The sequence below is a fragment of the Pleurodeles waltl genome, chromosome 2_2 (assembly GCF_031143425.1).
Source record: "Pleurodeles waltl isolate 20211129_DDA chromosome 2_2, aPleWal1.hap1.20221129, whole genome shotgun sequence".
In the NCBI taxonomy this organism is placed as follows: Eukaryota; Metazoa; Chordata; class Amphibia; order Caudata; family Salamandridae; genus Pleurodeles; species Pleurodeles waltl.
The window spans coordinates 1124086399-1124109679 of record NC_090439.1 but is presented as its reverse complement, the minus strand read 5'-3'; the positions used below and the strand labels follow the sequence as shown (position 1 = coordinate 1124109679).

General features: G+C 45.3%; 1 protein-coding gene across 1 annotated transcript in view; it reads left to right on the top strand.

The window, feature by feature from the left end:
• EPPK1 (epiplakin 1) overlaps window positions 1-18933 on the top strand; it is a 130945-nt gene extending 112012 nt beyond the window's left edge. Inside the window, exon 3 of the mRNA XM_069220970.1 lies at window positions 366-18933. Within this exon, the coding sequence (XP_069077071.1) occupies window positions 476-18595 (18120 nt within the window). The 5' untranslated portion in view covers window positions 366-475 and the 3' untranslated portion in view covers window positions 18596-18933. The remainder of the gene's footprint in view (window positions 1-365) is intronic.
• Window positions 18934-23281: the final 4348 nt, after the last annotated feature.

The window sequence follows — 23281 nt, the reverse complement described above, 5'->3', positions numbered from 1 at the left end:
TCAGCGATGGAGGAATGGGGGTTGGTTTCAAAATAACATGATATACATATATTTTCTAGTGATGTCACTATGCATTCTATGGGGGATGCGGCAGAGTAGTATACAAGAGAGTAGTTTTGTTGTGGTTCCTCTTCCACTGATAATTCTTACATTGTATTTTCACTCTATTCATCATTGTTTGTTCCAATAGGCCACTATAAGGAAGCGTGTGGTTTCATACGTCGTTCAGAGGATGCGTTATTTAGCAGCACACTTAACGTATAAGAATACATATAGGTATAGTGAGGCATAACTACATGTTCATGAATGATGAATCAATGACTTATTGCAGCTTACTTATGTATTGTTTGTATTCTTTTTTCCAGAGAAAGATTAACATCTGAAATAGAAGAGTCCCAATCGGAGGAAGAAAAGTGAAATCTGTCCAAGAAAATATCTGCTGATTGATAAAAAGCGGAATATACTTTCCGCGTTGATGATGACAGAAGAAAAGATGGCAGACGCACAAAGAAAAATGGCAACACAGGAGATAGGAGCAAGGGGTGGCTTTGCCAGTGAGGAGGATTTAAAGAACGCCCTAGAATCAATCAAGGTTCAGGTCAATGTCGGAGAGTTCAAAGGGAAACATGTTTCTGTTTGGGACCTTTTGCACTCTAGCTATATCAATGAGGGGAAACGGCAGGAGTTGTTGAAAAACTACAGATTGACTGTCAAAGAAATAATCACGATTGTCACTAGAACAATTGATGACGTGGCAAAGACAGAAATTCACTTAGATGAAGAACATATCAACAAATTTAAATCTGTCACTGTTGAAGTCCGTGTAGGAGAATACAAAGAGCAAAAAGTAACCTTGTGGGAATTGCTCAACTCAAAGTACATATCCGAGAAAAAAAGAAAGGAGCTCCTGAAGAGGTTCCAAGCAGGAGAGATGAGTGAATCTGAACTCATCAAAATCATCACCACCATCATCGTGGAGACAGAAGAGAGAAGCAGCAAGCTGAAGTTCAAAGGTCTGAGAAGACAGGTCACTGCCTCAGAGCTGCTGACTTCAGAAATCATTGACCAGAAGACGCTCACTGAACTGACCCAGGGCAGTAAAACTGTGGAAGAGGTGACTCAAATGGATGTAGTGAAGAGATACCTGGAAGGAACAAGCTGTATCGCTGGAGTGTTTGTGCCATCCAAGACAGACCCAGGGAAGAAGGAGAAAATGAGTATATACAAGGCCATGAGCAAAAGATTTCTGAGGCCAGGAACTGCCCTAGTGCTGCTCGAGGCACAGGCTGCCACCGGATTCATTATAGACCCCTTGAACAACAAAAAACTCTCAGTAGATGAAGCATTAGCAGCTGAGGTCATTGACAAAAGTCTTTACCCTAAACTTCTATCTGCTGAAAGGGGAGTGACGGGCTACACAGATCCCTACACCGGACAAAAGATCTCTCTGTTCCAGGCTATGAACAAAGAACTGATTGTGAAAGACCATGGAATCCGTCTTTTAGAGGCCCAGATTGCCACAGGAGGCATCATTGATCCTGTTCACAGTCACCGCGTCCCCGTGGAGGTTGCATATAAGAGGGGATATTTTGATGAAGAGATGAACCAAATCCTCTCCGACCCCAGTGATGACACCAAAGGTTTCTTTGATCCCAACACTCATGAAAACCTCACGTACATGCAGCTGCTCGAGAGGTGTGTTCGGGATTCTGAGACTGGACTGTACATGCTTGATGTCGTGCAAAAAGGAGCTCCCAAAAACGAAGGAGGCATAAAAAGTCAAATGTTTCTGAAGAACAAGTTTACTCATATCACTTCAGGTCACTTCCAAGGGAAACAGGTATCCGTGTGGGAACTTATCAACTACTACTACACCTCAGAGGAGAAACGACAAGAGATCCTAAAAAGATATGAATCAGGAACGTTAACCATTGATGAACTCACCACAAACATCCTAACGATTATTAGAGAAACTGAAAACAAGAGTAACTCCCAGAATTTGAATGGCACCACCATAGATGGCGTGGTCTCCAATGAGAATGAGGCTGGAAACACCCAAAAGAATATTACTTCCACCACCGTTATTATCCAACAGAATCAGGTTGATGGGGAAAAGAAAGACACATCTGTCGAAAAGACTGCACCACAGTTCGATGAGAAAGATCAAATCAACCGAGCATTACAGTTCATCAACATTGACATCACTGCCGGCGACTTTCAAGGGCAGAGAAAAACTGTGTGGGATCTGCTGCACTCTACGTACACACCTGAAGACAAGCGAAACGATCACCTGAAGAGGCACAAAACAGCAGTGGAAGAAATAATTAACTCTCTCATTACCACAATTGAAAAAAAAGAAGAGGTAAATGAAATAATAAAACAAGACCAGCAGGAGTGTACAAGTGCACATCCAACAAATAAAGAAGATGTGCCTCAGGTAGGAGACATTGAGAAGGCCTTACGGTCCATCACTGTTGACGTAAAAGTGGGACGATATAAAGGGCAGAAAGTTACAGTGTGGGAGCTTCTGCACTCTGAATACATTACAGATGGACAAAGGGAAGAGATGCTAAAGAATTACAAATTGACTGTCAAAGAAATCATAGACATTATAACAAGAACTGTCAAAGATGAGACTGACTCTTTCTTCGTAGATCAAGAAACGACAAACACTTTGACGTCTCTCACAACCGACATCAGTGTAGGTGAATATAAGGGGCAGAAAGTAAGCGTGTGGGTATTGCTCAACTCAAAGTACATATCCGATAAAAAAAGAAAGGAGCTCCTGAAGAGGTTCCAAGCAGGAGAGATGAGTGAATCTGAACTCATCAAAATCATCACCACCATCATCGTGGAGACAGAAGAGAGAAGCAGCAAGCTGAAGTTCAAAGGTCTGAGAAGACAGGTCACTGCCTCAGAGCTGCTGACTTCAGAAATCATTGACCAGAAGACGCTCACTGAACTGACCCAGGGCAGTAAAACTGTGGAAGAGGTGACTCAAATGGATGTAGTGAAGAGATACCTGGAAGGAACGAGCTGCATCGCTGGAGTTTTTGTGCCATCCAAGACAGACCCAGGGAAGAAGGAGAAAATGAGCATCTATCAGGCCATGTGGAAAGGATTTCTGAGGCCGGGAACTGCCCTAGTGCTGCTCGAGGCACAGGCTGCCACCGGATTCATTATAGACCCCTTGAACAACAGAAAACTCTCAGTAGATGAAGCATTAGCAGCTGAGGTCATTGACCAAAGTCTTTATCCTAAACTTCTATCTGCTGAAAGGGGAGTGACGGGCTACACAGATCCCTACAGTGGACAAAAAATCTCTCTGTTCCAGGCTATGAACAAAGAACTAATTGTGAAAGACCATGGGATCCGTCTTTTAGAGGCCCAGATTGCCACAGGAGGCATCATTGATCCTGTTCACAGTCACCGTGTCCCTGTGGAGGTTGCGTATAAGAGGGGGTATTTTGATGAAGAGATTAACCAAATCCTCTCCGACCCCAGTGATGACACCAAAGGTTTCTTTGACCCCAACAGTCATGAAAACCTCACCTACATGCAGCTGCTCGAGAGGTGTGTTCGGGATTCTGAGACTGGACTTTACCTGCTCGACGTCTTGGGAAAAGGAGCTCCCAAATATGAAGCCGGCTCAAAAAGTCTAACATTTTTGAAGAACGAGTTTACTCATATCACTTCAGGTCACTTCCAAGGGAAACAGGTGTCTGTGTGGGAACTTATCAACTACTACTACACCTCAGAGGAGAAACGGCAAGAGATCCTAAAAAGATATGAATCAGGAACATTAACCATTGATGAGCTCATCACAAGCATCCTCATAATTATTAAAGAAACAGAAAACAAGAGTGACTCCCAGAATTTGAATGGCACCACCATAGATGGCGTGGTCTCCAATGAGAATGAGGCTGGAAACACCCATAAGAATATTACTTCCACCACCGTTATTATCCAACAGAATCAGGTTGATGGGGAAAAGAAAGACACATCTGTCAAAAAGACTGCACCACAGTTCGATGAGAAAGATCAAATCAACCGAGCATTACAGTTCATCAACATTGACATCAGTGCCGGCGACTTTCAAGGACAGAGGAAAACTGTGTGGGATCTGCTGCACTCTAAGTACACACCTGAAGACAAGCGAAATGATCACCTGAAGAGGCACAAAACAGCAGTGGAAGAAATAATTAACTCTCTCATTACCACAATTGAAAAGAAAGAAGAGGTAAATGAAATAATAAAACAAGACCAGCAGGAGGGTACAAGTGCACATCCAACAAATAAAGAAGATGTGCCTCAGGTAGGAGACATTGAGAAGGCCTTACGGTCCATCACTGTTGACGTAAAAGTGGGACGATATAAAGGGCAGAAAGTTACAGTGTGGGACCTTCTGCACTCTGAATACATTACAGATGGACAAAGGGAAGAGATGCTAAAGAATTACAAATTGACTGTCAAAGAAATCATAGACATTATAACAAGAACTGTCAATGATGAGACTGACTCTTTCTTCATAGATCAAGAAACGTCAAACACTTTGACGTCTCTCACAACCGACATCAGTGTAGGTGAATATAAGGGGCAGAAAGTAAGCGTGTGGGTATTGCTCAACTCAAAGTACATATCCGAGAAAAAAAGAAAGGAGCTCCTGAAGAGGTTCCAAGCAGGAGAGATGAGTGAATCTGAAATCATTAAAATCATCACCACCATCATCGTGGAGACAGAAGAGAGAAGCAGCAAGCTAAAGTTCAAAGGTCTGAGAAGACAGGTCACTGCCTCAGAGCTGCTGACTTCAGAAATCATTGACCAGAAGACGCTCACTGAACTGACCCAGGGCAGTAAAACTGTGGAAGAGGTGACTCAAATGGATGTAGTGAAGAGATACCTGGAAGGAACGAGCTGCATCGCTGGAGTGTTTGTGCCATCCAAGACAGACCCAGGGAAGAAGGAGAAAATGAGCATATACAAGGCCATGAGCAAAAGATTTTTGAGGCCAGGAACTGCCCTAGTGCTGCTCGAGGCACAGGCTGCCACCGGATTCATTATAGACCCCTTGAACAACAAAAAACTCTCAGTAGATGAAGCATTAGCAGCTGATGTCATTGACCAAAGTCTTTACCCTAAACTTCTATCTGCTGAAAGGGGAGTGACTGGCTACACAGATCCCTACAGTGGACAAAAAATCTCTCTGTTCCAGGCTATGAACAAAGAACTAATTGTGAAAGACCATGGAATCCGTCTTTTAGAGGCCCAGATTGCCACAGGAGGCATCATTGATCCTGTTCACAGTCACCGCGTCCCTGTGGAGGTTGCGTATAAGAGGGGATATTTTGATGAAGAGATGAACCAAATCCTCTCTGACCCCAGTGATGACACCAAAGGTTTCTTTGACCCCAACACTCATGAAAACCTCACCTACATGCAGCTGCTCGAGAGGTGTGTCCTGGATTCTGAGACTGGACTGTACATGCTTGATGTCGTCGAAAAAGGAGCTCCCAAATACAAAGGAGGCATAAAAAGTCTAATGTTTCTGAAGAACAAGTTTACTCAAATCACTTCAGGTCACTTCCAAGGGAAACAGGTGTCTGTGTGGGAACTTATCAACTACTACTACACCTCAGAGGAGAAACGACAAGAGATCCTAAAAAGATATGAATCAGGAACGTTAACCATTGATGAACTCATCACAAACATCCTAACGATTATTAGAGAAACTGAAAACAAGAGTGACTCCCAGAATTTGAATGGCACCACCATAGATGGCGTGGTCTCCAATGAGAATGAGGCTGGAAACACCCAAAAGAATATTACTTCCACCACCGTTATTATCCAGCAGAATCAGGTTGATGGGGAAAAGAAAGCCACATCTGTCAAAAAGACTGCACCACAGTTCGATGATAAAGATCAAATCAACCGAGCATTACAGTTCATCAACATTGACATCACTGCTGGCGACTTTCAAGGACAGAGGAAAACTGTGTGGGATCTGCTGCACTCTACGTACACACCTGAAGACAAGCGAAACGATCACCTGAAGAGGCACAAAACAGCAGTGGAAGAAATAATTAACTCTCTCATTACCACAATTGAAAAGAAAGAAGAGGTAAATGAAATAATAAAACAAGACCAGCAGGAGGGTACAAGTGCACATCCAACAAATAAAGAAGATGTGCCTCAGGTAGGAGACATTGAGAAGGCCTTACTGTCCATCACTGTTGACGTAAAAGTGGGACGATATAAAGGGCAGAAAGTTACAGTGTGGGACCTTCTGCACTCTGAATACATTACAGATGGACAAAGGGAAGAGATGCTAAAGAATTACAAATTGACTGTCAAAGAAATCATAGACATTATAACAAGAACTGTCAATGATGAGACTGACTCTTTCTTCGTAGATCAAGAAAAGACAAACACTTTGACGTCTCTCACAACCGACATCAGTGTAGGTGAATATAAGGGGCAGAAAGTAAGCGTGTGGGTATTGCTCAACTCAAAGTACATATCCGATAAAAAAAGAAAGGAGCTCCTGAAGAGGTTCCAAGCAGGAGAGATGAGTGAATCTGAACTCATCAAAATCATCACCACCATCATCGTGGAGACAGAAGAGAGAAGCAGCAAGCTGAAGTTCAAAGGTCTGAGAAGACAGGTCACTGCCTCAGAGCTGCTGACTTCAGAAATCATTGACCAGAAGACGCTCACTGAACTGACCCAGGGCAGTAAAACTGTGGAAGAGGTGACTCAAATGGATGTAGTGAAGAGATACCTGGAAGGAACGAGCTGCATCGCTGGAGTGTTTGTGCCATCCAAGACAGACCCAGGGAAGAAGGAGATAATGAGTATATACAAGGCCATGAGCAAAAGATTTTTGAGGCCAGGAACTGCCCTAGTGCTGCTCGAGGCACAGGCTGCCACCGGATTCATTATAGACCCCTTGAACAACAAAAAACTCTCAGTAGATGAAGCATTAGCAGCTGAGGTCATTGACCAAAGTCTTTACCCTAAACTTCTATCTGCTGAAAGGGGAGTGACGGGCTACACAGATCCCTACAGTGGACAAAAAATCTCTCTGTTCCAGGCTATGAACAAAGAACTAATTGTGAAAGACCATGGAATCCGTCTTTTAGAGGCCCAGATTGCCACAGGAGGCATCATTGATCCTGTTCACAGTCACCGCGTCCCTGTGGAGGTTGCGTATAAGAGGGGATATTTTGATGAAGAGATGAACCAAATCCTCTCCGACCCCAGTGACGACACCAAAGGTTTCTTTGACCCCAACACTCATGAAAACCTCACCTACATGCAGCTGCTCGAGAGGTGTGTCCTGGATTCTGAGACTGGACTGTACATGCTTGATGTCGTGGAAAAAGGAGCTCCCAAATACGAAGGAGGCATAAAAAGTCTAATGTTTCTGAAGAACAAGTTCACTCATATCACTTCAGGTCACTTCCAAGGGAAACAGGTGTCTGTGTGGGAACTTATCAACTACTACTACACCTCAGAGGAGAAACGACAAGAGATCCTAAAAAGATATGAATCAGGAACGTTAACCATTGATGAACTCATCACAAACATCCTCACGATTATTAAAGAAACAGGAAACAAGAGTGACTCCCAGAATTTGAATGGCACCACCATAGATGGCGTGGTCTCCAATGAGAATGAGGCTGGAAACACCCAAAAGAATATTACTTCCACCACCGTTATTATCCAACAGAATCAGGTTGATGGGGAAAAGAAAGACACATCTGTCAAAAAGACTGCACCACAGTTTGATGAGAAAGATCAAATCAACCGAGCATTACAGTTCATCAACATTGACATCAGTGCCGGCGACTTTCAAGGACAGAGGAAAACTGTGTGGGATCTGCTGCACTCTAAGTACACACCTGAAGACAAGCGAAATGATCACCTGAAGAGGCACAAAACAGCAGTGGAAGAAATAATTAACTCTCTCATTACCACAATTGAAAAGAAAGAAGAGGTAAATGAAATAATAAAACAAGACCAGCAGGAGGGTACAAGTGCACATCCAACAAATAAAGAAGATGTGCCTCAGGTAGGAGACATTGAGAAGGCCTTACGGTCCATCACTGTTGACGTAAAAGTGGGACGATATAAAGGGCAGAAAGTTACAGTGTGGGACCTTCTGCACTCTGAATACATTACAGATGGACAAAGGGAAGAGATGCTAAAGAATTACAAATTGACTGTCAAAGAAATCATAGATATTATAACAAGAACTGTCAAAGATGAGACTGACTCTTTCTTCGTAGATCAAGAAACGACAAACACTTTGACGTCTCTCACAACCGACATCAGTGTAGGTGAATATAAGGGGCAGAAAGTAAGCGTGTGGGTATTGCTCAACTCAAAGTACATATCCGATAAAAAAAGAAAGGAGCTCCTGAAGAGGTTCCAAGCAGGAGAGATGAGTGAATCTGAACTCATCAAAATCATCACCACCATCATCGTGGAGACAGAAGAGAGAAGCAGCAAGCTAAAGTTCAAAGGTCTGAGAAGACAGGTCACTGCCTCAGAGCTGCTGACTTCAGAAATCATTGACCAGAAGACGCTCACTGAACTGACCCAGGGCAGTAAAACTGTGGAAGAGGTGACTCAAATGGATGTAGTGAAGAGATACCTGGAAGGAACGAGCTGCATCGCTGGAGTGTTTGTGCCATCCAAGACAGACCCCGGGAAGAAGGAGAAAATGAGCATATACAAGGCCATGAGCAAAAGATTTTTGAGGCCAGGAACTGCCCTAGTGCTGCTCGAGGCACAGGCTGCCACCGGATTCATTATAGACCCCTTGAACAACAAAAAACTCTCAGTAGATGAAGCATTAGCAGCTGATGTCATTGACCAAAGTCTTTACCCTAAACTTCTATCTGCTGAAAGGGGAGTGACGGGCTACACAGATCCCTACAGTGGACAAAAAATCTCTCTGTTCCAGGCTATGAACAAAGAACTAATTGTGAAAGACCATGGAATCCGTCTTTTAGAGGCCCAGATTGCCACAGGAGGCATCATTGATCCTGTTCACAGTCACCGCGTCCCTGTGGAGGTTGCGTATAAGAGGGGATATTTTGATGAAGAGATGAACCAAATCCTCTCCGACCCCAGTGACGACACCAAAGGTTTCTTTGACCCCAACACTCATGAAAACCTCACCTACATGCAGCTGCTCGAGAGGTGTGTCCTGGATTCTGAGACTGGACTGTACATGCTTGATGTCGTGGAAAAAGGAGCTCCCAAATACGAAGGAGGCATAAAAAGTCTAATGTTTCTGAAGAACAAGTTCACTCATATCACTTCAGGTCACTTCCAAGGGAAACAGGTATCTGTGTGGGAACTTATCAACTACTACTACACCTCAGAGGAGAAACGACAAGAGATCCTAAAAAGATATGAATCAGGAACGTTAATCATTGATGAACTCATCACAAACATCCTCACGATTATTAAAGAAACAGGAAACAAGAGTGACTCCCAGAATTTGAATGGCACCACCATAGATGGCGTGGTCTCCAATGAGAATGAGGCTGGAAACACCCAAAAGAATATTACTTCCACCACCGTTATTATCCAACAGAATCAGGTTGATGGGGAACAGAAAGCCACATCTGTCAAAAAGACTGCACCACAGTTCGATGAGAAAGATCAAATCAACCGAGCATTACAGTTCATCAACATTGACATCACTGCCGGCGACTTTCAAGGACAGAGGAAAACTGTGTGGGATCTGCTGCACTCTAAGTACACACCTGAAGACAAGCAAAACGATCACCTGAAGAGGCACAAAACAGCAGTGGAAGAAATAATTAACTCTCTCATTACCACAATTGAAAAGAAAGAAGAGGTAAATGAAATAATAAAACAAGACCAGCAGGAGGGTACAAGTGCACATCCAACAAATAAAAAAGATGTGCCTCAGGTAGGAGACATTGAGAAGGCCTTACGGTCCATCACTGTTGACGTAAAAGTGGGACGATATAAAGGGCAGAAAGTTACAGTGTGGGACCTTCTGCACTCTGAATACATTACAGATGGACAAAGGGAAGAGCTGCTAAAGAATTACAAATTGACTGTCAAAGAAATCATAGATATTATAACAAGAACTGTCAAAGATGAGACTGACTCTTTCTTCGTAGATCAAGAAACGACAAACACTTTGACGTCTCTCACAACCGACATCAGTGTAGGTGAATATAAGGGGCAGAAAGTAAGCGTGTGGGTATTGCTCAACTCAAAGTACATATCCGATAAAAAAAGAAAGGAGCTCCTGAAGAGGTTCCAAGCAGGAGAGATGAGTGAATCTGAACTCATCAAAATCATCACCACCATCATCGTGGAGACAGAAGAGAGAAGCAGCAAGCTAAAGTTCAAAGGTCTGAGAAGACAGGTCACTGCCTCAGAGCTGCTGACTTCAGAAATCATTGACCAGAAGACGCTCACTGAACTGACCCAGGGCAGTAAAACTGTGGAAGAGGTGACTCAAATGGATGTAGTGAAGAGATACCTGGAAGGAACGAGCTGCATCGCTGGAGTGTTTGTGCCATCCAAGACAGACCCAGGGAAGAAGGAGAAAATGAGCATATACAAGGCCATGAGCAAAAGATTTTTGAGGCCAGGAACTGCCCTAGTGCTGCTCGAGGCACAGGCTGCCACCGGATTCATTATAGACCCCTTGAACAACAAAAAACTCTCAGTAGATGAAGCATTAGCAGCTGAGGTCATTGACCAAAGTCTTTACCCTAAACTTCTATCTGCTGAAAGGGGAGTGACGGGCTACACAGATCCCTACAGTGGACAAAAAATCTCTCTGTTCCAGGCTATGAACAAAGAACTAATTGTGAAAGACCATGGAATCCGTCTTTTAGAGGCCCAGATTGCCACAGGAGGCATCATTGATCCTGTTCACAGTCACCGCGTCCCTGTGGAGGTTGCGTATAAGAGGGGATATTTTGATGAAGAGATGAACCAAATCCTCTCCGACCCCAGTGACGACACCAAAGGTTTCTTTGACCCCAACACTCATGAAAACCTCACCTACATGCAGCTGCTCGAGAGGTGTGTCCTGGATTCTGAGACTGGACTGTACATGCTTGATGTCGTGGAAAAAGGAGCTCCCAAATACGAAGGAGGCATAAAAAGTCTAATGTTTCTGAAGAACAAGTTCACTCATATCACTTCCGGTCACTATCAAGGGAAACAGGTGTCTGTGTGGGAACTTATCAACTACTACTACACCTCAGAGGAGAAACGACAAGAGATCCTAAAAAGATATGAATCAGGAACGTTAACCATTGATGAACTCATCACAAACATCCTCACGATTATTAAAGAAACAGAAAACAAGAGTGACTCCCAGAATTTGAATGGCACCACCATAGATGGCGTGGTCTCCAATGAGAATGAGGCTGGAAACACCCAAAAGAATATTACTTCCACCACCGTTATTATCCAACAGAATCAGGTTGATGGGGAAAAGAAAGCCACATCTGTTGAAAAGACTGCACCACAGTTCGATGATAAAGATCAAATCAACCGAGCATTACAGTTCATCAACATTGACATCACTGCCGGCGACTTTCAAGGGCAGAGGAAAACTGTGTGGGATCTGCTGCACTCTAAGTACACACCTGAAGACAAGCGAAACGATCACCTGAAGAGGCACAAAACAGCAGTGGAAGAAATAATTAACTCTCTCATTACCACAATTGAAAAGAAAGAAGAGGTAAATGAAATAATAAAACAAGACCAGCAGGAGTGTACAAGTGCACATCCAACAAATAAAGAAGATGTGCCTCAGGTAGGAGACATTGAGAAGGCCTTACGGTCCATCACTGTTGACGTAAAAGTGGGACGATATAAAGGGCAGAAAGTTACAGTGTGGGACCTTCTGCACTCTGAATACATTACAGATGGACAAAGGGAAGAGATGCTAAAGAATTACAAATTGACTGTCAAAGAAATCATAGACATTATAACAAGAACTGTCAATGATGAGACTGACTCTTTCTTCGTAGATCAAGAAAAGACAAACACTTTGACGTCTCTCACAACCGACATCAGTGTAGGTGAATATAAGGGGCAGAAAGTAAGCGTGTGGGTATTGCTCAACTCAAAGTACATATCCGATAAAAAAAGAAAGGAGCTCCTGAAGAGGTTCCAAGCAGGAGAGATGAGTGAATCTGAACTCATCAAAATCATCACCACCATCATCGTGGAGACAGAAGAGAGAAGCAGCAAGCTAAAGTTCAAAGGTCTGAGAAGACAGGTCACTGCCTCAGAGCTGCTGACTTCAGAAATCATTGACCAGAAGACGCTCACTGAACTGACCCAGGGCAGTAAAACTGTGGAAGAGGTGACTCAAATGGATGTAGTGAAGAGATACCTGGAAGGAACGAGCTGCATCGCTGGAGTGTTTGTGCCATCCAAGACAGACCCAGGGAAGAAGGAGAAAATGAGCATATACAAGGCCATGAGCAAAAGATTTTTGAGGCCAGGAACTGCCCTAGTGCTGCTCGAGGCACAGGCTGCCACCGGATTCATTATAGACCCCTTGAACAACAAAAAACTCTCAGTAGATGAAGCATTAGCAGCTGAGGTCATTGACCAAAGTCTTTACCCTAAACTTTTATCTGCTGAAAGGGGAGTGACGGGCTACACAGATCCCTACAGTGGACAAAAAATCTCTCTGTTCCAGGCTATGAACAAAGAACTAATTGTGAAAGACCATGGAATCCGTCTTTTAGAGGCCCAGATTGCCACAGGAGGCATCATTGATCCTGTTCACAGTCACCGCGTCCCTGTGGAGGTTGCGTATAAGAGGGGATATTTTGATGAAGAGATGAACCAAATCCTCTCCGACCCCAGTGACGACACCAAAGGTTTCTTTGACCCCAACACTCATGAAAACCTCACCTACATGCAGCTGCTCGAGAGGTGTGTCCTGGATTCTGAGACTGGACTGTACATGCTTGATGTCGTGGAAAAAGGAGCTCCCAAATACGAAGGAGCCATAAAAAGTCTAATGTTTCTGAAGAACAAGTTCACTCATATCACTTCAGGTCACTATCAAGGGAAACAGGTGTCTGTGTGGGAACTTATCAACTACTACTACACCTCAGAGGAGAAACGACAAGAGATCCTAAAAAGATATGAATCAGGAACGTTAACCATTGATGAACTCATCACAAACATCCTCACGATTATTAAAGAAACAGGAAACAAGAGTGACTCCCAGAATTTGAATGGCACCACCATAGATGGCGTGGTCTCCAATGAGAATGAGGCTGGAAACACCCAAAAGAATATTACTTCCACCACCGTTATTATCCAACAGAATCAGGTTGATGGGGAAAAGAAAGCCACATCTGTCGAAAAGACTGCACCACAGTTCGATGATAAAGATCAAATCAACCGAGCATTACAGTTCATCAACATTGACATCACTGCCGGCGACTTTCAAGGACAGAGGAAAACTGTGTGGGATCTGCTGCACTCTAAGTACACACCTGAAGACAAGCGAAACGATCACCTGAAGAGGCACAAAACAGCAGTGGAAGAAATAATTAACTCTCTCATTACCACAATTGAAAAGAAAGAAGAGGTAAATGAAATAATAAAACAAGACCAGCAGGAGTGTACAAGTGCACATCCAACAAATAAAGAAGATGTGCCTCAGGTAGGAGACATTGAGAAGGCCTTACGGTCCATCACTGTTGACGTAAAAGTGGGACGATATAAAGGGCAGAAAGTTACAGTGTGGGACCTTCTGCACTCTGAATACATTACAGATGGACAAAGGGAAGAGATGCTAAAGAATTACAAATTGACTGTCAAAGAAATCATAGACATTATAACAAGAACTGTCAATGATGAGACTGACTCTTTCTTCGTAGATCAAGAAACGACAAACACTTTGACGTCTCTCACAACCGACATCAGTGTAGGTGAATATAAGGGGCAGAAAGTAAGCGTGTGGGTATTGCTCAACTCAAAGTACATATCCGATAAAAAAAGAAAGGAGCTCCTGAAGAGGTTCCAAGCAGGAGGGATGAGTGAATCTGAACTCATCAAAATCATCACCACCATCATCGTGGAGACAGAAGAGAGAAGCAGCAAGCTAAAGTTCAAAGGTCTGAGAAGACAGGTCACTGCCTCAGAGCTGCTGACTTTAGAAATCATTGACCAGAAGACACTCACTGAACTGACCCAGGGCAGTAAAACTGTGGAAGAGGTGACTCAAATGGATGTAGTGAAGAGATACCTGGAAGGAACGAGCTGCATCGCTGGAGTGTTTGTGCCATCCAAGACAGACCCAGGGAAGAAGGAGAAAATGAGCATCTATGAGGCCATGTGGAAAGGATTTCTGAGGCCGGGAACTGCCCTAGTGCTGCTCGAGGCACAGGCTGCCACCGGATTCATTATAGACCCCTTGAACAACAGAAAACTCTCAGTAGATGAAGCATTAGCAGCTGATGTCATTGACCAAAGTCTTTATCCTAAACTTCTATCTGCTGAAAGGGGAGTGACGGGCTACACAGATCCCTACAGTGGACAAAAAATCTCTCTGTTCCAGGCTATGAACAAAGAACTAATTGTGAAAGACCATGGAATCCGTCTTTTAGAGGCCCAGATTGCCACAGGAGGCATCATTGATCCTGTTCACAGTCACCGCGTCCCTGTGGAGGTTGCGTATAAGAGGGGATATTTTGATGAAGAGATGAACCAAATCCTCTCTGACCCCAGTGATGACACCAAAGGTTTCTTTGACCCCAACACTCATGAAAACCTCACCTACATGCAGCTGCTCGAGAGGTGTGTCCTGGATTCCGAGACTGGACTTTACCTGCTCGACGTCTTGGGAAAAGGAGCTCCCAAATACGAAGGCGGCTTAAAAAGTCTAACATTTTTGAAGAACAAGTTCACTCATATCACTTCAGGTCACTTCCAAGGGAAACAGGTGTCTGTGTGGGAACTTATCAACTACTACTACACCTCAGAGGAGAAACGACAAGAGATCCTAAAAAGATATGAATCAGGAACATTAACCATTGATGAGCTCATCACAAACATCCTCACGATTATTAAAGAAACAGAACAAAAGAATGTCTCTCAAACTGTTAATGGCACCACTGTAGGGGGCATGAGCTCCAATAAAAATGAGGCTGGAAACACCCAAAAGAATATTAAATCCACCGTCTTTATCAACCAGCAAGCTCAACATAATGGGAAAAAGGAAGACCCAAGTGTTGACAAGACTGGACCACAGTCCAATGAGAAAGATCAAATCAACAGAGCATTACAGTTCATCAACGTTGACATCACTGCCGGTGACTTTCAAGGGCAGAGGAAAACTGTCTGGGATCTTCTGCATTCCACATACATGCAAACAGATATAAGGCACAACCTTCTGAATAAGCACAAAGCAACTGTGGAGAAAATACAAAGTGTTCTCTCTCCCACACTTTTGGCAGCTGAAGAGGGGAGAGGCATAAGTGAAGAAACCCAACATGCCCTGGAGTCCAAACTCATTGACATCTCTCTAGGTGAATTTAGAGGTCAGAAACTTTCTCTGTGGGAACTTCTTAACTCCAACTACATCGCAGAAGAAAAAAGGAAAGACCTGCTTGAGAAATACCAGTCAGGAACTATTACTTTGGAGCAACTAGTTACAATCATTATCACCATCATCGAGGAGTCTTATCCAACAGAGGAAGCTCTAAGAAACGCTTTGCAGGATATCAAAATCAATGTCACAGAAGGGCAAATTCAAGGTCAAATGTGTTCTGTCTGGGATCTTCTACATTCTGGAGCCATCGCTAAGGACAAACGACACGAACTTCTGGACAAGTGCAGACTGACTGTAAGAGAAATTGCAACAGCTGTTTCCAATGTCATTAATGAATGGGGAGCCAGAAAAGAGGGTTTGGATTTGAATGATGCATTGATGATCTCCCAGTTGGGTGAAGCTGATTCTTGGCAAGTAGATGAAAAAACACAAAGCCATTTACAGGATACCCTGGTTGAGATACCCCTGGGGCAGTTCAAAGGTCAGAAAATGTCTCTGTGGGATATTTTGGAGTCTACATATGTATCAAAGTTAAAAAAGAGTGAAATTCTACAGAAGTACAAATCAGGGGAATTGACTTTACAAGAAATGACCAAGACTCTGGTCACCATAATTGAAAAAACAGAGGAGAGACGCAGTATGCTGATGTTCAAAGGCCTCAGGAGACAAGTCTCTGCCGCAGAGCTGTTCACTTCCGAAATTATTGACAAGAAGACACTAGATGAACTCACCCAAGGCAGTAAGACTTTGGAGCAAGTTAATCAAATAGATTCTGTAAAGAGATACCTGGAAGGCACAAGCTGCATTGCTGGAGTTTTGCTGCCACTTAAAAAAGGCCAATCCAAGAGAGAAAAGATGAGCATACATCAGGCTATGCAGAAAAACATCCTAAGACCCGGGACTGCTCTGGTGCTTCTTGAGGCACAGGCTGCCACTGGCTTCATCATTGACCCTGTGCAAAACAAGAAGCTCTCTGTAGATGAAGCTGTTTCTGCTGGCGTGGTGGGACAAGATCTCCACACCAAACTTCTTTCTGCTGAACGAGCAGTGACTGGCTACAGAGATCCCTACACTGAGAAACAAATCTCCCTTTTCCAGGCCATGAAGAAAGACCTGATTGTGAAAGATCATGGCATCCGTCTTCTGGAGGCTCAGATTGCCACGGGAGGCATCATTGACCCGGTGCATAGTCACCGTGTCCCTGTAGAAGTTGCCTACAAGAGAGGTTATTTTGATGAAGAGATGAACCACATCCTCTCTGACCCCAGCGATGACACAAAAGGGTTCTTTGACCCCAACACTCATGAAAATCTAACGTACATGCAACTGCTTGAGAGGTGTGTCCAGGATCCAGAAACAAGGCTCTACATGCTCGACGTTGCTGAAAAAGGCACATCATGGTTCCAGATAGACAAGCAGCTGAAAGGTTTAATGCAATCAGCTTTAGCCGAAGCTCCTCTTGGGATGTTTAGCAGGGAGAACATTTCCATCTGGGATTTATTCTTCTCTCGATACATAACAGAGGGGCAAAGGCAGGAACTCTTGCATGGGTTTAAGTCAGGGAAGTTAACATTCGAGCAGCTCAAAACTGTTCTGGTCACCTCGATCGAGGAAAATAAAGGCAAAGTCAGTAGTAAAAAAAAGGACATTGAAGACACTGAACAAAGGACAGAAATTACATTTTCATCAAAATCTGGCAATGCTGATACCCGTATCAGCAAAGGTAAATATGATGGTCATTCAGAGAGTGATCAAGATGGACATAGGAAGTCAGAGGAAGAAATTAAAAACACTTTAAAATATTTCCATGTCAATATCCCTCAACTTGAAAGTCATACTTTTTCTTTGTGGACTGTTCTTTGTTCTAAACACTACCCCAAGGAAAGAAAACAGATTCTCTTCAAAAGATATACATCAGCGATAGAAGACGTAATAACTATACTCACGAGTACCCTTAAAGAAACAGAGACTGAGCATAGCTCTTTAGACCAGAAGGACACTGCAAAGGGAGCCTCAGATGAAAGTGACTCACAGACCAGAGAGGTGCTGGAGGGTGTAAATGTCAAAATCACTGCTGGTGAGTTTAAAGGCCAAGCTCTTTCTGTGTGGGAGCTCCTTCACTCTAAATATATTTCTGAAGAGAAAAGGAGCGAGCTTCTCAGAAAATATAAATCAGGAGAATTAACTTTAGAGGAACTTATCAGAATTGTCACCACCACAATCGAGGAGTTTGAGGAGCGAAGCAGCAAGCTGAAGTTTAAGGGTCTCAGGAGACAAGTCACGGCTTCCGAACTGCTCAGCTCAGAAATTATCGACACAAAGACTCTGACCGATCTCACACAGGGCAAAAAGACTTTGGAGGAAGTCACACAAATGGACTCTGTGAGACGATACCTGGAAGGAACCAACTGCATCGCTGGTGTGTTTGTGGCCTCTAAGAAAGACCCTACAAAGATGGAGAAGATGAGCATCTATGAGGCCATGGGCAGACGGATTCTGAGACCCGGAACTGCCTTGGTCCTTCTTGAGGCTCAAGCCGCCACTGGATTCATGATTAACCCTGTGACCAACGAGAAACTTTCTGTAGATGAAGCTGTGTCCGCTGGAGTGATCGGGCAGGAACTCCATGCTAAGCTCCTGTCTGCAGAAAAAGCAGTGACTGGTTACACAGATCCATACACTGGGCAGAAAATCTCCCTCTTCCAGGCCATGAATAAAGACCTGATTGTGAAAGACCACGGCATCCGCCTTCTGGAGGCACAGATTGCCACAGGAGGCATCATCGACCCGGTGCAGAGTCACCGTGTGCCTGTGGCGGTTGCATACAAGAGGGGCTACTTCGACGAAGAGATGAATCAGATCCTTTCTGACCCCAGCGACGACACCAAAGGATTCTTTGACCCCAACACCCATGAGAACCTCACATACATGCAGCTTCTAGAAAGAGGCATCCAGGACCCAGAAACTGGACTATGCTTGCTTTCTGTGAATTATAAGTAGGGTCTAAACTGCCCAATGACACTGTTTACACTTTAACATCTCTTTTAACAACAAGGCTTGCCAATTCTCAAAGTCACTGGGATTCTAATCATCACCCCCTTTAAAAGAACATTGTGAGGAGATGATCCTTGGTGGTCTTTTGTGATGTAACATAAAGAATCCAGAAAGTTTACTAGGAGAAACAAAACTGTGATCCCCTATTGTTACAAAGATTATATTAATGTCCTTCTTCTGCAAGGTCTCGCTTCTTTTGTCTATATAGAGTGGTATACCAGTCAAAGCGGTTTCACATATTTAATGACTTGTGCCATCAGCGAATAAATGAATGTTTTTTTTAAGGTTTGTTGTGCTTGTCCGTTATTTCCTTTGCACTGCTAGACACTTCTGTCCGCTTGTGTTTGTACCGACCAAATTGCATAAAAAATAGCAAATGTACTACAAATTCAAAAATTTGCAGCCCTAAATTCCAAGATTAGATTATGCAATGAATTGATTCAAAAACAGAATTCCAGATGGCTGATTAAAACAGAGCAGGAATTCTAAATGCAACATTTGAAAAAGTCATAAGGCTGTACTGCGGTGGCCAATATTGTTTTAATACACAATTCATAGAGTAGATTTATTTGATTATTTATAATTTTAGATAGTGTGTGTTAGAAATTGGGTCTATAGTTGGCAGTCAGTTTGGACCCTGTCCAAGAAGGGACCCTCACTCTAGTCAGGATAAGGGAGTCACACACCTAAGATAACCCCTGCTCACCCCTTTGGTAGCTTGGCACAAGCAGTCAGGCTTATCTCAGAGACATTGTGTAAAGTTTTTGTACACACACACAGTAACACAGTGAAAACACCACAAAAGTACTCAACACCAGTTTAGAAAAATAGTGTAGGAAAGTGCCACTTTTGGCATGGTTACCCCCCTACGTTTTGCCTCATATTAAGGCTGATTTGACCGAGAGTGTGCTGGGATGCTGCTAACCAGGCCCCAGCATCAGTGTTCTTTCCCAAAAGTGTAGCATTGTTTCCACCATTGGCACACTCCTGGCACACAGCTAAGTCCCTTGTAAAAGGTATCAGTAGTTGTAGGAAGTTGCCTCTGTATATACTATCTCAAAGTAAGAGATAGTGTGCGCAGAGTCCAAGGGTTCCCCTTAGAGGTAAGATAGTGGCAAAATTAGATAATTCTAATGCTCTATTTTGTGGTAGTGCGGTTGAGCAGTAGGCTCATCAGAGGGTTGTGTTAAGCCTTTGTTGTACACACACAGGCAATAAATAAGGAACACACACTCAAAGACGTACCTCCAGGCCAATAGTTTTTATATAGAAAAATATATTTTCTTAATTTATTTTAGATCCACCAGATTCAAGATTTGAAGTAAATACTAAAAATGCAAGGTACTCCACACAGGTAAGTTAGGAACTTTGAATTAGAGCAGTACCATACACAGTTTTAGTTAAAATGGCAATAAGCTATTTTAAAAGTGGACACAGTGCAAAAATCAACAGTTCTTGGGGAGGTAAGTAATGGTTAGTTTATCAGGTAAGTAAGGCATTTACAAGTTCATGTTCCTGGGCATAGGCAACCCACTGTTGGGCGTTCAAGGCAACCCCAAAGTCACTGCACCAGCAACACAGGGCCGGTCAGGTGCAGAGGTCAAAGGAGGGCCAAAACACACAGGTGCCTATGAAGAACAGCGGTGCTCCGGTTCCAGTTTGCCAGCAGGTAAGTACCTGCGTCTTCAGAGAGCAGAGCAGGGGGGTTTTGTAGAGCACTAGGGGGCAAACAAGTAGGCACACAAAACACACCCTCAGCTGCACAGGGGCGAGCGGGTGCAGTGTGCAAAGCAGGTGTCGGGTTTTGAATAGGAATCAATGGAGGGACTACCGACTGGGCTAGGCAGAGGGTCCCCTGGTGGTCACTCCTGTACTGAGGTTCGGTCCTTCTGGTCCTGGGGGCTGCGGGTGCAGTGCTTGGTCCAGGCGTCGGGTTCCTTGTTACAGGCAGTCATGGTCAGGGGAGAGCCTCTGGATTCTCTCTGCATGCGTCGCTTTGGGAGTCCAGGGGGGGTCGTCTTGGGCTACTCACGAGGTCGCAGTCGCCTGAGAGTCCTCCCTGTAGTGTTGGTTTTCTGGAGATCGAGCCAGGGGCGTCGGGTGCAGAGGGTGAAGTCTTGCGCTTCCGGCGGGAAGAGTGAAGTCTTTAAAAGTTGCAAAGTTGTTGCTGTGGTTGAACAGAGCCGCTGTTCATGGGAGTTTCTTGGTCCTTTGGTTCAGGGCAGTCCTTTGAGGCTTCAGAGGTCGCTGGTCCCTGTCGGATGCGTCGCTGTTGCAGTTTTCTTCGAGTCAGTAGACAGGCCGGTAGGGCTGGGGCCAAATCAGTTGTCGTCTCCGTCGTCTCTGCAGGGCTCTCAGGTCAGCAGTCCTTCTTATTGTTTCAGGTTGCAGGAATCTGTTTTCCTGGGTTCTGAGGTTCCCCTAAATACTGAATTTAGGGGTTTGTTTAGGTCAATCAATCAATCAATCAATCACAGATATTTATAGAGCGCACTACATACCCGTTAGGGTTCCAAGGCGCTGGGGGGGGGGGAGGACTGCTACTGCTCGAAGAGCCAGGTCTTGAGTAGTCTTCTGAAGGCGAGTAGGTCTTGGGTCTGTCGGAGGTAGGTAGGGAGTGTGTTCCAAGTCTTGGCGGCGAGGTAGGTGAAGGATCTGCCGCCGGAGGAGGTTCGTTGGATGCGGGGGACGTTGGCGAGGGCGAGGCTCGCGGAACGCAGTTGGCGGGTTGGAGTGTAGAAGTTGAGTCTGTCGTTGAGGTAGGAGGGGCCGGCGTTGTGAAGTGCCTTGTGTGCGTGGGTGAGGAACTTGAAGGTGACCCTTTTGTTGACGGGGAGCCAGTGGAGTCCTTTGAGGTGAGGGGTGATGTGGCTGTGGCGGGGTGCGTTGGTGATGAGTCGGGCTGAGGCGTTTTGGATGCGTTGGCGGCGTTGTAGGTGTTTCGCTGGGATTCCTGCATAGAGTGCGTTGCCGTAGTCCAGTCTGCTGCTGACGAGGGCGTGGGTTACTGTCTTCCTGGTGTCGGTCGGGATCCACTTGTAGATCCTGCGGAGGGTGTTGTAGCAGGAGGAGGTGACGGCGTTGACTTGTCTGTCCATGGAGAGTGCAGAGTCGAGGATGAATCCCAAGTTGCGGGCGTGGTCGGTGGGCGTCAGAGGGGTTCCGAGGGAGGTGGGCCACCATGAGTCGTTCCAGGCGGAGGGGGAGGTCCCGAGGATGAGGATTTCTGTCTTGTCGGTGTTGAGCTTCAGGCGGCTATCTCTCATCCAGTCGGCGACTGCCTTCATACCCTCGTGGAGGTTGGCTTTGGTGGTGGCAGGGTCGTTGGTGAGGGAGAGGATGAGCTGGGTGTCGTCGGCGTAGGTGATGATGTTGAGGTCGAAACGGCGGGCCACTTGTGCGAGGGGGGCCATGTAAATGTTGAACAGCGTTGGGCTCAGGGAGAAGCCCTGGGAGACGCCGCAGATGAGGTTGTTGGCTTCTGAGCGGAAGGGTGGGAGGCGAACGATCTGTGTTCTGCCAGAGAGGAAGGATGAGGTCCAGGCTAGGGCTTTTTCCTGGATTCTGGCTTCTTGGAGGCGTGACAGTAGGGTGTGGTGGCAGACTGTGTCGAAGGCCGCTGAGAGGTCTAGGAGAATGAGGGCGGAGGTCTTGCCGCGGTCGAGTTGGCGTCTGATGTCATCTGTCGCGGCGATGAGGGCGGTCTCGGTGCTGTGGTTGCGTCTGAATCCGGTTTGTGAGGGGTCGAGAACATTGTTGTCTTCTATGTGGCATGTCAGCTGAAGGTTGACGATCTTTTCTGCGACTTTGGCTGGGTAGGGGAGGAGGGAGATGGGGCGGAAGTTCTTGAGGTCCTTGGGGTCGGCTTTTGGTTTCTTGAGGAGGGCGTTGATGTCTGCGTGCTTCCAGTTTTCTGGGAAGGTGCCTGCTTCGAAGGAGGCGTTGATAATCTTGCAGAGCTGAGGCGCGATGATAGAGTCGGCTTTGTTGAAGATGTGGTGGGGGCAGGGGTCGGTCGGTGATCCGGAGTGGATGGAGTTCATGATTGTGCGAGTTGTGTCGTCGTCGACGTTGGACCAGGTGGTGATGGGGTTGGCGATGCTAGGGTACGAGGTGGTGACTGAGGAGGGTGCGGTCGGGGTGTTGAAGCTGCTGTGGATGTCGGCGATCTTGTATAAGAAGGCGGCGAGGGAGTCGCAGAGTTCCTGGGAGGGCGGGATGTCGTTGACGTTGGTGCTGGGGGTGGATAGTTCCTTCACAATGCGGAAGAGCTCTTTGCTGTCATGAGCGTTGTTGTCTAGGCGGTCTTTGAAGGAGGACCTCTTGGTGGTCCTGATGAGGTGGTGGTGTCGGCGGGTTGTGTCTTTGAGGGCATCCTGATTGACCGGTGTGCGTTCTTGGAGCCATTTCTTTTCTAGTTTCCTGCAGGTGCGTTTGGAGGCCAGGAGTTCGTCTGTGAACCAGGAGGCTTTCTTGCTGGTGGGGTTGTTGGGGGGTTTCTTCAGTGGGGCGAGGATGTTGGCGCAGTCGTTGATCCACTGTCTGAAGTTGTAGGCCGCGGTGTCTGGGTCGGTGGGCTCGTTCGGTGGGTTCTGGGAGAGGGTGCTGAGGAGTTGTTCTTTGGTGACTTTG